At 36.8% G+C, this 16,807-nt stretch overlaps 1 protein-coding gene across 6 annotated transcripts in view; it reads left to right on the top strand.

The window, feature by feature from the left end:
* CB4H12orf4 (chromosome B4 C12orf4 homolog) overlaps positions 1–16,807 on the top strand; it is a 47,917-nt gene that overhangs the window by 20,412 nt on the left and 10,698 nt on the right. For 4 of the 6 annotated variants that reach the window (XM_042945560.1, XM_042945561.1, XM_042945559.1 and 1 more), the window contains 6 exons: positions 776–875; positions 974–1,095; positions 6,665–6,771; positions 7,353–7,550; positions 8,630–8,758; positions 13,241–13,315. In XM_042945560.1, coding sequence (XP_042801494.1) covers positions 776–875; positions 974–1,095; positions 6,665–6,771; positions 7,353–7,550; positions 8,630–8,758; positions 13,241–13,315 — 731 coding nt within the window. Of the gene's footprint in view, positions 1–775; positions 876–973; positions 1,096–5,188; positions 5,511–6,664; positions 6,772–7,352; positions 7,551–8,629; positions 8,759–13,240; positions 13,316–16,807 lie in introns of those variants that run through there. The other 2 variants (XM_042945562.1, XM_042945564.1) reach the window with 2 other exon arrangements.

The raw sequence follows: 16,807 nt of genomic DNA, 5'->3' as shown, positions 1-16,807 counted from the left end.
TTTAGAATGGATCTTATATTCCTCTGTAATGAGAGCTTTATGACTTAATACCGGTTTTATTGTTAGAACCTAATTGGTAGCTTTGGGCAATACTGTATAAGCTGACTTCCAAACCTTGAAGTCACTTTAACTCATGTAAATAGAAGTAGAAACTATGTTAAAGCTGGAGTTGCAGAGTATCATCTTTGAGGAAATCTGCAAATGGAAAGGAGTCTTGACTTTAAACATTAGCCATAGAAATTGAAAGATTACCTAGATTTTGACCACATTCACTTATGGGTTAAATTTAGATTAAAATTTAGCTGTACAAATGACGTTGGTATTATATGACATTATCATAATTTCCACATCTGCATTTCCAAGGCTTCAAAGTGCTTTCCTGGTATTATAGTTGCCATTCCTGGACATACTCCTTTAAAATAAATTTCTTCTTTTCTTTTTTTTTTTATTATTTAAAAAAATTTAATGTGTATTTATTTTTGAGAGAGAGAAAGAGTGCGCGTGCGAGTCAGGGAGGGACAGATATAGAGGGAGACAGAATCTGAAGCAGGCTCCAGGCTCCTAGCTGTCAGCACAGAGCCTGAGGCGGGGCTCGAACTCACAAACTGCGAGATCATGACGTGAGCAGAAGTCAGATGCTTAACTGACTGAGCCACCTAGGCGCCCCAAGATAAAAATTTTATTTTTGCTTCATAGAGATTGTTCAGTGATTCTGGAGTGGCCATATACCTTAAAGATTTTATGACCATATTTTATCTTCTTATTTATGTTTTAGACAAGGTATTGAAATGGAAAAAGTGATGCAGGAATTGGGGAAATCACTGACAGATCAAGATGTAAATTCACTGGCTGCTCAGCATTTTGAGTCCCAGCAAGTAAGTGAAGTAGAATGACTTAGATACACAGTTGCGTTTTCTTTTGCTTATTTATTTTTGTAAAAAAATTAACCACTTGGTGTACTCTCTCTTTTTAGGACTTAGAAAATAAATGGTCAAATGAATTAAAACAATCAACTGCCATCCAAAAACAAGAATATCAGGAATGGGTGATAAAACTTCATCAAGACCTAAAAAACCCCAACAACAGCTCCCTCAGGTATTAATCATGTATGGTTCTTATTAGATGAAAGTTCGTTGTGGGTAAGAGTTTGTATTTATTGTAAAATTGAACATTTTTAGTTGTAGATATTTAAAAATTTTTTTTACTGTTTATTATTTTTGAGAGAGAGAGAGAGAAAGAGTATGAGTGGGGGAGGGGAAGAGAGAGAGGGATACACAGAATCTGAAGCAGTCTCCAGGCTCTGAGCTGTCAGCACAGAGCCCGACTTGGGGCTCAAACCCATGAACTGCGAGATCATGACCTGAGCCAAAGTCGGATGTATAACCGACCTAACCACCCAGGTCCCCCTTCAGTTGTAGATATTTTTAAGTTAGCAATGACAGTCCAAGATAATTTTATGCTTCTAACACCTTTGGTGTAATTTGGATTTATGTGGATTATTTAGGGAGGGGGGTTAATTGGTTGGCCTAAAATAGTGATTCCCACCCCCCCTAAAATTTAGCTGTAAATCTCTTAGGTGTGTATATCTAAATACCCCAACTACTACCTCTTGGGGTTTTTATTTATCTTGAGAGTGAGAGCATGCACAGGCATGCACATGTGAGGGGGGGAGGGACAGAGAGAGAGAGGGAGAGAAAGAGTATCCCAAGCAGGCTCTACACCGTCAGCTCAGAGATCATGACCTGAGTCAGAATCAGGAGTCAGATGCTTAACTAACTGAGCCACCCAGGCACTGTGTATCTCTTGTTTTTTTAAATTGGTTTCTGTTCAGTGCAATATGCATTGATTGAATGCATCTTAAATGCCAAGCACTCTCTAAGCAGAAAAACAAAGAAGATGCCTACCCATGTGGAGCTTATATTCTAGAGAGACTGACCTATAAATAAAACAGTACTGTATAGAATGATACATGCAGTAATATAAGCATGTACAAGGTACAAAAATAGTCTATAGAGGACTTCTATAATTTGTAAGTTGTACAGTACCTGATGGCCTAAGTACACTGTATTTCATATATTGCCCTAGAGCTTTGACAGTACCTGTGTTATTTCCTGGCTGTGTACTTGTGTGTTTGAGAATTTCTTTCTTTCAAATCTTAAAGTATATTCAACTGGAAATGTATTTAGTACAGTATAATAATCTTATTCTCAGCTTTTGTCTGTTATTTGGTATAAACTTTTAGAAATAGCATTTTATGTGTATAATGTCAGTCTCCCCTACTATTCTTGCTTTGAAGACAAAAGCCAGGTTTGTTTTTTCTATTGTTGTATACCCTGATCGTTGCGAAGTGTCTAGCTCTTAAAACTGGCACATAAAACAGACTCAATACATATTGATGGGATGAGTGGACAAATAGGCACGTGGATGGATTGTCCTTAAACTCTTAACCTGATATCTATATCACCTTTTATCCATATACATAATATTTCATTTGCCTTATTTTCCCCAAGACAACACCTTAGAAATACTTAAACAATTTTTATGATTAGAAATGGGATAGCATCCTTGGCACTAACATATTTTACATATTTGACTATAGTCCTCATTTCAAATAAAAATATTAACACAATACAAAGGGAGGGGTGGGTGGAAAGATAGGTTGGGAACATCTGTTTACTGTAATGTAAATGGTGTTTCTCAAACTGTTGGTTTCAATCTGTTAGGATCATTCTAGATTCTTTACTTTCCACTCAGACTTTTAAAAATAACAATAAAATGTAATGGAATGAATTGGAATGGAAGAGAATAGAGTAGAATAGGTGGAAAATATGAGAGCACATCATGCATGAAGCTTCCTATAAATAAATGTGTGTATTAAGCCAAAATGTAAAGTATATACTGTATGTTATGGTCAGAAATGTGGAGAGTCACTGATTTCAGGAAGCTGAGAAAGCCCCTTATTATAAACATTATCTCTCATTTTGCTGCTATAGGTTCAGAACTTCAATCTATAGAATCAGTTCCATTGTGTACCTGTTGGCTCCTAGCTGGTGCTGCTTTTAAAAACTAAATATTCCTAGGAAAAATGTTTTTAATGTGACTTTGTTAGTTCGCTTTTCTTTCCAGTAGGGGTTTCCTTGGGCAGCAGAAACCTGTTTTCAACACAACTCCCTATAGATTTCCTACAAGAAATTGATTAAAGTGTTATCTTTTTTAGTCATTATTTTTGCGTTTTTAAAAAAGCTATTTCTCAGGGTGCCTGGGTGGCTCAGTCGGTTAAGCAGCCTACTTCAGCTCAGGTCATGATCTCGTGGTCCATGGGTTCGAGCCCCACGTTGGGCTCTGTGCTGACAGCTCGGAGCCTGGAGCCTGTTTCGGATTCTGTGTCTCCCTCTCTCTGACCCTCCCCCGTTCATGCTCTGTCTCTCTCTGTCTCAAAAAAATAAATAAATAAACATTAAAAAAATTTTTTTTTTAAATAAATAAATAAAAAAGTTATTTCTCTTGGGGTGCCTCAGTCAGTTAAGCATCCGACTCTTGATTTAGGCTTAGGTCATGATCTCACAGTTGTGAGATCAAGGCCCTCATTGGGCTCCACACTGGGCATGGAGCCTGCTTGAGATTCTCTCTCCCTCTCTCTCTCTCTGCCCCTCCCCTGCTCACACTTTCTCTCTCTCTCTTTAAAAAAAAAGTCTGCTTGGGGCGCCTGGGTGGCGCAGTCGGTTAAGCTTCCGACTTCAGCCAGGTCACGATCTCGCGGTCTGTGAGTTCGAGCCCCGCGTCGGGCTCTGGGCTGATGGCTCAGAGCCTGGAGCCTGTTTCCCATTCTGTGTCTCCCTCTCTCTCTGCCCCTCCCCCGTTCATGCTCTGTCTCTCTCTGTCCCAAAAATAAGAAAAAAAAAAAAAAAAAAAAAAAAAAGTCTGCTGAAGGGTAAATTATATAAATTAAAATTTACGTCTTTTAAGTTTACATTTTGATGAGTTTTGACAAGCTTAACTGGTCATGAAATCATCACCGCAACCAAGATACAGCATTTCACTTGTATACCTTTATAACCCATTCCTTTCTCTTTCCCTGCTCCTGTCAACCTGCTCTGATTTCTGTCCCTGCAGTTTTTATTCTTTTCAGAATGTCTTATCAATAAAATCAAACTGTTATGTAGCAGTTTGGTGTCTTGCTTCTTTTACTTACAATGCATTTGTGACTTATGCATGTTGCTTCATTTGTGAGTAATTTTCTTTTTATTGCTCAGTTGTATTCTAGAAATTTTATAGTTATAATGTATATGTATGAGTCATAATGTGTTATTTCATACACATTATATATGAAAATATAAGTGAATATGTCTACTATAAGATAATGAATAAGTATATGTATATACATGTGTATAGTTTTGTTATAATATATTCATTTGGTTTTGGCGTCTGGGTAATGACAGCATAAAATAAGTTGGTGGTCTGCCTATGAGCCTGTCAAAGGAATTGGTATCTGTGATCATCAATCTGTATCATGTTTTTATTTCTAGCACTTTCATTTCTTTTCTCTCTTTGCTGAAATTCTTTGTGCATCCTGTGTGTTGTTTTCCACTAGATCTTTCATATTGGTCATTGTTATGTGAAAGTCTTTTTTTTAAATTAATTTATTTTGAGAGAGAGACAAGGAACACATGAGCAAGCACAGGGGAGGGGCAGAGAGAGAGAGAGAGAGAGGAGTCCCAAGCAGGCTCCATGCTGTCAATGCAGAGTCCAGTGCAGGGCTTATCTCACAAACCATGAGATCATGACCTGAGCTGAAATCAAGAATAGGATGCTTACCCAACTGAACCCAGGTGCCCTGAAAGTCTTTTTCTTTTAGGCCCAGTACCAGGGTCATCTCTCAGTCTGTGTTTGTTGATTGCTTTATCTCTTGACAATGGGTTATTTATTTCTTTTGCTTGCTTTTTTTTGTGTCTCTCTCTCTTTTTAAAAAGATAAATGCTGGGCATTGTGTGTGTTTGTACAGAAGAGACTAAGGTAGATAATATTTATGTCCAGAAACGCACAGGCCATTATTGTGAATGTCATGCCAACCTAGTCAGCAGTTGAGCAGAGTTTGGTTTTTTCCTTCAATGATACCACAGGCTGCATTTTCTACCATAGTAAGCTGCTGCCACTTTGTATTTAGAGTGGGGCTTTGGGTTCTAGAGGGTTTTTCCCTGTCATTCTGCTCCATCCTCAGCTTTCAGTGTTTGCAGTCCTGTGCCACGCATGAGGTCTCTATGCTGTTGCTCTGCCCCTCAGGAGTAGACCGTTGTTGTTTGTGATGTGATGCTAGGCTCATATTGGGGGTGGGAAATAGGTCTCCGTTGTCTTTGTCCAGCTTCAGTTGTGTGCAGGCCATATATATCTAGGGCTTGGGTTTGGGGCATTCTCAGCATTTCTACCTGTGCCACAAAGGAGGCTCTCTGTCTCCTGCACAGCCTCCGGGGTTTTCTTGGAAACACCTGGTGGAGGCTGATGAAAGAGATTTTGTAAGTACATGCAAATTTCCCTTGTGCCTGAGGCTCATAGCTATTCTAAATTTACATGCTAACCCACACTTGTCCTTTAAGAATTGTTAAATTTAAAAAAAAAAAAAAAAAAAAAAAAGAATTGTTAAATTTTTAGCCATTTCTTCCTATCTCCTTACATTGCAGCAACTCATTTCCACCATGCTCTGCCAAAGATGAAAACTGTGTCTCCTGTCTGTACTTGAGGGGTGTGTTGCACTTCAGAATTGATTGGTTGCCTTGTTACCTCAAATTTCAGGAAAGTTATGATTTTATAGATTATCCAGCTTTTTCTTGTTGTTAGAGTGGGAGCAACAGTCTCTTGTGGCTTTTCACATCCTAAAGTGAGGATGTTTTGTTAATATCAATTTTTTAGGTTTAAATTTGCCATATATACTAATGAAGTCAATCAGTGAGACTAAGAGACTGTTTGGAACAACCCCAAAAATGTAGTCCAGAATGACTATTATAGACTTATATCATCTTCCACATACCATGAAATTTGAATTTACAATTGTACAGTTGTTGAATGCCTCCATGGAAACCTTTTCAGCAAACACAAGAATGGAGTAGAGCAAAGAGAGAAGTCTTTCAATGGGAGGAGGCTGTTGACGGAAAAAAAGCAGGAAATGGTTTTAAAAAAATAGAGGATATGAATACATTAAAATGAACTTTCTATTTTTTTTATTATTCCTTTTATTTGACTTTTAATTTTCAATTTTTATTTCTATCACGTCACCTTTTTTAGTTTTGCCTAGAGCCAACCCTGATACAGGATATATTATACATTTTTTCAATATGCCATTTTAAAGTAGTAAGTTAATCACTTCATTTAATCATTTTCTTAGACCACTAAGAAATACTAAATGGTAATATATGAGCTGATATTGCAATGACTGGAAAGAATAATATGCATTACTTGCTGTGAGGAAATGAAAGAACAAGTAGGAATTTTAAAACCTGTTGGTGTATATGATTCTTACTTGTTACCACAGATTAAGGATAAGTTTAGGAATAGGTTAAGTGGTACTTACAGCCTTCACTTTGCCTCATTTCATTATAAAGCTTTCTTTCCTTCAAGAAAAGTTCTTGACAAAGAGACGAAAAAAGCATACGAATAATTTTATTAATTGCAGTGAGGAAATTAAAGTTCAACCGAGTCAGTTCAGAGAATCCGTAGAAGCAAACGGAAGGATTTATGAGGAGCAGAGAAAGTTGGAAGAAAGTTTTACCATTCACTTAGGTAAGTGGACTCATTTTTTGTAGGCGTAATTTATTGTAACTTCTGAAGCTTTTTTTTATGTTGTAAGAGAAAAATCCCCAGCATATGAGTAGACTGTTATTTTTAATTACGAACGATGTCCTGCTCCTGAAGTTTGTTGGCTGTATGCTTTCTGTATTCGCTAATATATTGTCTTTTACAAATAGAAAAGTGAAATCTGAGAGGTGCCTGAGTGGCTCAGTCGGTTAAGTGTCTGACTCCTGATTTTGGTTCAGGTCACGATCTCACACTTCGTGAGATCGAGCTCCGTGTCAGGCTCCGCACTGACAGCACAGAGCCTGCTTAGACTCTCTCTCCCTCTCTCCTCTCTCTCCCTCTCTACTCCTCCTCCCTGCCCGAAATAAATAAATAAACTTGAAAAAAATAATTAAAAAAATAAAGGTGAAATCTGAATAGTTTTTAGGTTGGGAAATTGCAAAACCTATTTCTAATTATTTGTAGCACAGATTTATCTGAATTCCTGCCATAGAGATTTACATCCTGTTATACTCGATTTTTGCAGCTGTCTAAGTTTCTTTCTGGGACTGTTGCCCACCCCCTAGGAGCCCAGTTGAAGACCATGCATAATTTGAGATTGCTGAGAGCAGATATGCTGGACTTCTGTAAGCACAAAAGAAATCACCGAAGTGGCGTGAAACTCCATCGACTCCAGACTGCACTGTCACTTTATTCCACCTCTCTCTGTGGCCTGGTTTTACTTGTAGACAATCGAATCAATTCATATAGTGGTATTAAAAGAGGTAAGTTAACATTGCATATTTATTTCGTTAAATTTCTCCTTTGAATGCCATTCTTAGAAAGGGATTATAGAAAAACAAAAATTTTAGTTAACCCTAGTATTCTGGTAGCCAAGCAACACACATCCCCAGCCTTGGCTATTTTAGACTTCTGTCATACTTCAGCATGGGTAAAGTGCTTCAGGATATTTACTTTTTCTTAAAATTGTGTTATCTCATAAGTAATGCTCTTATAGGATTCTTGCCTCAAGGCATAACAAAAAGAAGAATCAAGATGTAAATGTATTCAGTTCAGAAGCGGCTCCTGGCTCAGTGAATTTTAGCTCATCCTTTTGTCCTTTCTTCCTTGTTTTTTTTAGATAGCCTATTTCTTTTTTTTTTTTTTTTTTTTTTATTTTTTAACGTTTATTTATTTTTGAGACAGAGAGAGACAGAGCATGAACGGGGGAGGGGCAGAGAGAGAGGGAGACACAGAATCGGAAGCAGGCTCCAGGCTCTGAGCCATCAACCCAGAGCCCGACGCGAGGCTCGAACTCACGGACTGTGAGATCGTGACCTGAGCTGAAGTCGAACACTTAACCGACTGAGCCACCCAGGTGCCCCTAGATAGCCTATTTCTTAAATGTGCTAGGTAATAATCAATGTTCCCTCTGTAAAACTCACTTTTTATGATTTTTAAAAAATTTTTAAATATATAAAGTATATTGAATTGTGTAACTTTTTAAAGAAGCTTAAATAGAGTTTATTTCCTACCATAAATATGAGAACTTTCTTGTATTTTTTAACACTTTCTGGGACTTGATTATGATTAAAGTATCTATTACTTAAAGCAGGTTTGGAATTATATAAAAATTTCCTTGTTTATTAATTATTTACTCTTTTGAGTGATAGAGAGATTAAGTTTCTGATTCAAACAAAATTGATATACCCTAACTTAAGACATAATTACTAAAAGGAAAAGTATAAGAAATCATTCTTGTGAATTTTGTATTTTATTTCTGCTAGCTCTCATTATCCTTAAGTAAATACTAAATATTTGATAGCCCACCTTTAAAAGTTTGTAAATGTTTTGGGTCCCTTAGATTTTGCCACAGTTTGCCAAGAATGTACTGACTTCCATTTTCCCCGGATCGAAGAGCAACTGGAAGTTGTCCAGCAGGTGGTACTTTATGCTAGAACCCAACGAAGGAGTAAGTTGAAAGAATCACATGGTCAGTAAAACTCAAATTTTTCAAAGTTTCACTTTCAATGTATTTTGTCCCTAAGCACTCTAATAACATATGGACCGTTATTAAAATAGAAAGTTGTGTTGGTGGAAAAGTGGAGGAAAGAAATTAAGGAAAAAACTCCGGATCTTTAGAAGGTTGAATTCTGTTCTAAATTTTCTTTTTTGCATGATTTTGTTTAATAGCCTTAGCAAAAACTTTTTAAATTTAAATTCTATAATTATACTTGAGGTAGGCACTCAATGTAAAGTTGATGATTTTTTTTTTTTTTAAGATTATTTTTTGAGACAGAGAGAGAGCACACAGGGGCAGAGAAGGGGCAGAGAGAGAAGGGAAAGCCAAGAAGGCTCTGTGCTAACGGCAGGGAGCCTAATGCAGGGCTCAAACTCACGAACCTGAAATCATGACCTGAGCTGAAGTCGGATCTTAACTGACTGAGCCACAGAGAGGCCCCAGTGATCTTTTGGTCTGAGTTCTATATCTCTAAAATGGACATAATTGCTATGTTTTGAAGTCATAGAATTAATACTAGCACAAAATATACACTTTTTATACATTTCATCTTTGATTCCTCCTAGGTAGCAGGATGTCAATTATAAGAATTGTTTTTGATTGTTCTTTAAAAAAATCACTATGTCCAGAACTATGTCCTGCTTTTTTCATATTTATCCACAATTTAAACATCCTTTCTAACTCTTTGGGAAATTATTTTTAAAACTATAGAAAACATTCACGACATCTTTCTGTGTAAGATCTCTATTCATAGACTTAAGGGAAGATAGAGGTAAAAGAAAAATCTTTAACTCAAATTACAGAGTAATTCTATTTTTTTAATTGAAAAATATGTTTTAAAAGTGGTTTCTTTATAAGTTAAATTGGCATCATAAGTTCGTTTAGTTAAGAGCTAAATATAAGGGTAATATTCATAAGAAATACATGTAAGCTCCATTTTTCTTATTTTTCAGACATTTCATATTATGTAACAGGTATGAAATAACAATGCACGTTCTTATATGGCTGGAATGCATACTCAGCATTTTAATTTATTTTTTTATAAAAACTTGATGTCTTGCCCAGGAAATAAAATATGGCAGGTTTTTGTTTTTTTTTTTAATTTTTTTTTTTTAACATTTATTTATTTTTGAGACAGAGAGAGACAGAGCATGAACGGGGGAGGGTCAGAGAGAGGGAGACACAGAATCCGAAACAGGCTCCAGGCTCTAAGCTGTCAGCACAGAGCCTGACACGGGGCTCTAACCCACGGACCGCGAGATCATGACCTGAGCCAAAGTCGGCCGCTCAACCGACTGAGCCACCCAGGCACCCCAAAATATGGCAGGTTTTTAAAGTATGGCTGGTCAAACTTTTAAATCAGCTTATGTACTTGGATGTCTTTTTTGTTGGTTTATTTTGCAACTGCGGTGTTTAAAAGAAACCATTATAGTACTTTTGGTTCCTATGTTTTGTGTTTTGTAGTGAGCAAAGAGATACTATTTTATCTTTGCTTGCTGTCTTTGTTCCTCTTCCCGTATTAATTGTAGAATTTCTCACTCTCTCCTGATGCTAGAATGTAGCTTTCTAGACTTAACCTTGATAAGCATTCACTATAGTTTCCGTATTTATTCAATAGACCTTTTTTTAAAAAAGTTTTATTTTTTAATCATTTCTTAAATAGGTAAAACAGTCTCAAGATTCCCAATTCAAACTGTATAAAAGAGCATACAGTGAAAGTCTTCATAATTGTCCACCAGCCACTCATTTCCCACCCCAGAGACAGCCAGTGCTTCCCGGTATCTTCCAGACATATGTTTATGTACACATCAGTGCATGTATGTGTGTATTTATTTAATTTTCCCTTTTACACAAATGGCATCCTTCTCTGCACACTTTTCCACACTTGGCTTTTTTTACTGAATATTTATCTTGGCCGTCATGTCGTATCAGTGCATAAAGAGCGTCCTTATACCTTCTGCTGTGTGGTAGTCCATTGCAAGGTATCCAGTTATTAATCAGTTCTGTGATGACACTTAATCCATCCCAACATTTTTTCTATTATAAGTAATAATGCATGAATCATGTTACACATATAGTGCCATGCATGTGTGAACCTATCTCTAGGAATAGACTTCTAAGAGAAATTACTGTGTTAAAGGGGACATACATTTATAATAATATTGATAGTGTTCGCAGTTGCCCTCCATAACAGTGCCACCAGCTTATATTCCCACTCTAGATAACTGTGGCTTTGCTGTGGCACTGTGTGTTACATATGACACGTGTCAGGAAATCATACAGAAATGTATCCTAACAAAGGACCTCTCAGAAAGTTCCAATATGTCCTCTTATTCTTCTACCATCTTCTTCCTCTATCTCATTCAAACTAGCAGTGATGTGATCAGAAACATTTTAATATTATTCTTAGTAGTGACTAAAAGCATGAAGATTGAGATCATGACAGGTGTGGGAGAAGGAGGAGGATTCTAAGTATATTTATGAGAGATACAAAGTGTGTAGCAAATGACAGGAAGTTTTCAAACCACATACGGTTAAGGCAGTGTGTGTAAATCATGGTATTATTTTGCTCTTGTTCAAGCAACTATTTTGTGGTTTAAGTGAGTCAGTGAAACAAGTAGGTTTATAAAACACAACTTTCTTAAAGGAACCCACATGTTGTCATAGAAGAGTTCTGTGAAAATGCTTTCTCCGTCTTTTCCTTTTCTGTGCATGCCCACATATTTGTTCTACACATTTACATCCCAATACTCAAGTACTTGTTTATTCTAAGGCACTCCATCACTTGTTTTTACTGTGTTCATTATTTTAGAATCTTTGTGTTTCTGCAGTCCATTATAACAAGCCAAAGCAATTTAGTTTTCTGTGCACATTTTATGTACATTTTTTTAAGTGAAAAAGTCATTTTCTTAGTATTGCAAGGTGTTAGTGAAAACATGGAGGGGGAATAGACTATGAACTGTTCTCTCTTATTCACTTAGTAGGAATTCTGTCTGTTCATACCCCATGTGAACAAAATTATTAGAGTCCTTTTTTGTCATTTGTTTTCTGGGCCAATTATTCATTACTGATTATATGAAGTTACTTTCATTCAGAACACTTTTGAAAGCATAATTCCCCTTGATATTTTTAGGTACCCTTTTGAAGTTCTGTTTTCAAGTGATTTTCTGATGCTGACAGCCTTTCCAAAATAGTTTTGCATTTAATTGAAATACACAGATACCTTCTTAAAGATAGCTGCTTTGAATGCTAATATTGATTCTGCATTTTCAAGTTTTGGTAGAAGATACATCTGAATCTTTAAAAAAATTTTTTTAAATGTTTATTTATTTTTGAGAGACAGCGCGAGTGTGAGAGGGAGAGGGGCAGAGAGAGATGGAGACACAGAATCGGAAGCAGGCTCCAGACTCTGAGCTATCAGCACAGAGCCTGAGGCTAGGCTCGAACTCACAGACTGCTAGATCATGACCTGGGCCAAAGTCAGACGCCTAACTGACTGAGCCACCCAGGTGCCCTGAATTTTATAAGAAATCTGTTAAAAATAGATGTACGTGTATAAAATAATGTGTGTCCAAGTATAATAATGTACGGTCAATTGTGATGTCTTATTTTACCAATATTTATCCTTCTAAATAATATCATGCCTTCTAGAAAAAAAGATTAACTATTAAATACCTAATAAATAATCTTCCATTTGGGCATTGAGGAGGGCACTTGTTGGGATGAGCACTGGGTGTTGTATGTAAGCGATAAACCACGGGAATCTACCCCAAAAACCAAGAGCACACTTTACACACTGTGTGTTAGCCAATTTGACAATAAATTATATTTTAAAAAATGTTCCATTTGAAACAAAGTCTCACATATCTGTTTGAAATACATTGTATATGGTGTGGATAAGAAGTAACCCCAGATTGCAGAATGGGCTATATATCAAGTGATTCCTGGTACTACTCGCCATTTGCTTGGAGTCCTGGACAAGTTATATCAACAACAGTGACTCAGAATCTAAAAATAAAGATGGCCACACTACAACTATTTAACGAAGTTGTTTTATGTGTAGTTAATTTAGTGCCCTGAACCTCCCGATGAAAAATAGGGTGCTGGCAAGTATAATGTGGTTAAGACCATAGGATTTGGACTCTGGGTATATGAGTTCAAGACCTGGTTCTACCACTTAACTGTGAATCTTTGGCTAAGTTACTTAACTTATGTAAGCCTCTGTTCCTTCACATATACAATGAAGACAGTAATAGTACCTACCTTGTAAGGCTGTGGTTTTAGGGGTTTTGTAAAAATTAAATGAGACTGTGCATGTAAAACGTATATCAGAATGCCTGGCAACTAGCTATCCTTAGAACATTTTTGCTGTTATTGTGATTGATTGGGGAGTACTAGAAGTAATGTGTTCTCATATGTTGTATGTTCTTTCATGTTGCATTATCTTATGAATAGATTCTGGAAACCGAAATGGAGGAAGTGACGATAAGGCTAAAAATTCTGACAGGAACTATTTAAATATTTTACCTGGTAAGTGGTATTTTACTTGAAATTGGCAGTTTTCTAAGAATCACACATGGAGATCGTAGATTTGAAATACAAGTTCTGAAATTTAAGTTCTTATAAAAAGTTTGTCAATGTGTTACTTTGAAACAAACAACATTGTATCTACATAATATGCTTTCACAGATGTTCTGCAATTTAAATCTTTATTCTCATATTAGTACTGACTTGCTAGATCCACACAAGAAAAATTTTTCAAAGTTGCAAAAGTTTACTCATATTTGCTATTTTATTTTATTTTTTTTTTTTTTTTTTAACGTTTTTTTATTTATTTTTGGGACAGAGAGAGACAGAGCATGAACGGGGGAGGGGCAGAGAGAGAGGGAGACACAGAATCGGAAGCAGGCTCCAGGCTCCGAGCCATCAGCCCAGAGCCCGACGCGGGGCTCGAACTCACGGACCGCGAGATCGTGACCTGGCTGAAGTCGGACGCTTAACCGACTGCGCCACCCAGGCGCCCCATATTTGCTATTTTAAATTTCTTCTGTTATATATTGTTCCTTAAATGAAACAAGAAGTCATTTTTATTCTGAAATACAAATAATACTAGAGATATAGAGTTGAACTTGTAGACAGAACATAAGTCATATAATTTCTTATTTCCACTTCCCCATAAATTTTCCTGTTTCCCATTTCTTTGATTTCCTTTATTATTTTTTGTCATATTGTTTATCAACTGGAAATTCAGGCCCTCTTCCAGATTGAATTCATTCTGATGATGCTTAGTAGTGTTTATATGGCAGGGTATGACAAGGAAGACATATCTGTTCACAAGCATGAAATCTTGTAAGCTTTTAATCATTTCAAGCTTGCATTTTCCTCAATAGGTTGTTTCCTCACGTTTTCTGCCCCAGATTTTCTCCCATGTAGGTCACATTCCATTTAACGTAAGCAGATAGCACGCCCCTTTCTGGTATTCGTCTGGTCAGTCCCAGGCAGTTAGCTTGTGGTCATCAGCTTCCGAATTTCCTCCCACCTTCAGATATCCTACCTTCGTGGGTAATGTTAGAGGCAGGATTGCATCACCACACGCTGTTTCCTCCACTTTGTGGAACAGGAAACTGTCCTCCTCTCTATCTAAAAATACCTTCATTGAGACAGGATTTATTGTATTTCTCTTCACAGATCCCTAATTTAAATCATCCATATTTTGTGGCTTTCTTAAAATGTGCCAATCTTATTATCTATTCCGGAGGTACTGATGTGTGGGGGTTTTTTCAACTTACTTCTTTCTTGCTATATTTATTTCCTTCATTGCTCCTTTTTGGGAAAAGCCTATAAGTTAGTATTGCATTATTACCACCAAATCAGGAGACTATGTCATAGTCCGCATTAGAAACGGGTATCAAACTATTCAGTTAGATATGCTAACAGCATCTGAATTTCCATGTAGTTAGGGGATGCCTGCACAGCCAGAAAGTTTACAGGAGATGAAGAAAGACCCAAGTCACAAATGCTTTTAAGTTTTTAAGTTGCAAAAGAAAATAGTTTTATTTATATATTTTCACCAGTAGGTTTACTTGATCATTACCTAAGTATTTACAGTTTATATCCTCTAATTCTCACAACAACTTTATAAGGAAAGCAGTCAGGCATTATTTTTTGCATTTCTTATACAAAGTATAGAGTTTAAATTGAATTTATTTGCCCAAGATCAACTCAGCCAATAAAGGCTAGAGATCCGATCTTCTTAATACCCAGTCTAGTCCTTTTTCTTCTATATCATCTTACTTTGATTACCATTGCCCGCTCCATGACCCCCATTTCAGTACTGGGTAAAATGAGGCCAAGAGACAAGTCATGTAAGGTCAAACAAAGCAGTGCCAATTTGGGGATTAGGAGCACCTGACTTGTTCACTAAGTCATCTGCCTCACTGCTGGACCGCAGCCCGTATTTAATGCTGTGACTTCCCTCATCTAAATTATCAGTAGGAGTTGAGGGGGTAATGCACTTCACTGGGCCCGGAAGGATATTGTCTCATACAGTCTGCCAGGTTTCTGATAAACAGTCTGCCTCTTACATTGCCTTCCAAGGAAATCACAACTATACTTGCCACCACACAATTTTCCTTTTTTAAATTTTTTATTTATTTATTTTTTTGTCTAGTTAAGTCCAAAAAAAAAGACCTTTGCATGGGACCTGTCACTAGCATCTATAGGTATAGCTTACCAACACTGGTAACTACAAATGAATTAACACTATGCTAAAGTATATCAAATACTTTTAAGCATACATGTATTTATAAATAAAATCCTAAGGTAATGACTTTAAAGCAAGTGGAAGCAGAATTTGTGAGGGCATGGGTTAGTGATGAAAGTGTAGTACTTAGAAGAGCAAAGCTTTCCTAGAATTTTCATATCAGAGTTTCCAAGGAAGCATGTGTATTTGTAAAAACATATTCTTCATATGCTTGTATATTTTATATACTTATTTTGACAGAAACTGAAGAATGTACAGGCTGATGGCTAGTGTGGCTCCATACAAAATGGAGTAATTATAGGAAGCATGAATTCTAAGGTTTGATAAATGCTGCTCCAGCATCCAGTCTATAATCATTTGTTCATCCAGCCATTCAACAATTGTTTATTAGGTACCTCCTATGTACCAGGAACCATTCTATGTGCTGGAGATAGAACATTAAACAAGATAGACAAAATCCCTGTAGTTGTTGAGCATAAACAATGGTCTCTTTAATCTCAAACAAATAAAGAATTTCAGTGCTGAGAAGAAAATTAAACAGAACAGTGTAAAGGAGAATACGTGAGAAGTATCCTATCAGATAGGATTGTCAAAGAAGATCTCTCTGAGGAGGTGATCTTTGATCTGAGGCATCTTTGGTGAAAAGAAGTCAGCCATATAAGAATCTTGGGGGAAAACTTTGATGAGGTAGCCCTGATTTGGGAACAAGTTCTACGTGTTTGAAGAACTTTACAAAAGCCTGTGTGGCTGGGCAGGAAGAGAGGGTGAGACAATAGGATGTCAGAAAGATGGGCAGTGTTCAGATCATATAGGCTGTGCAGACCACAGTAAGGGGCTTGGCTTGTTTTCTGAATGAAGTGTGAGCCTGTTGGATGATTTGAAGTAGATGAGCAATATAATCTGATTTATACTGAAATAGTTTTGGCCGCAAATGTGGAAATGGTTTGTAGGTAGGCAAGACTGAGAGCAGAGAGATTAATTAAGAGGCTCTGACAAAAACCTAGGTGAGAGATGATGGTAGCTCGAGCTAGGGTAATAGCAATAAATTGAGTATCCCAGATTTGAGAAAATTGTTGGAGGTATTACTGAAAGTAGTTGATGGTGAAGTGTATTGTGGATTAGGGAATAGATACTGAGATAAAGTAGTTAAGGGCAATTTCTATGTTTCTGTTCCGTGCCACTAACTGGAGGGAGGTTAGATCCATAAACAGATGGAGAATTGCTGCTTTAGGGTATGTGCAAGACAGGTAATCAACCTG

This window comes from Panthera leo, chromosome B4, assembly GCF_018350215.1.
Source record: "Panthera leo isolate Ple1 chromosome B4, P.leo_Ple1_pat1.1, whole genome shotgun sequence".
Lineage (NCBI taxonomy): Eukaryota > Metazoa > Chordata > Mammalia > Carnivora > Felidae > Panthera > Panthera leo.
This window is presented reverse-complemented; position numbering and strand designations above follow the sequence as displayed.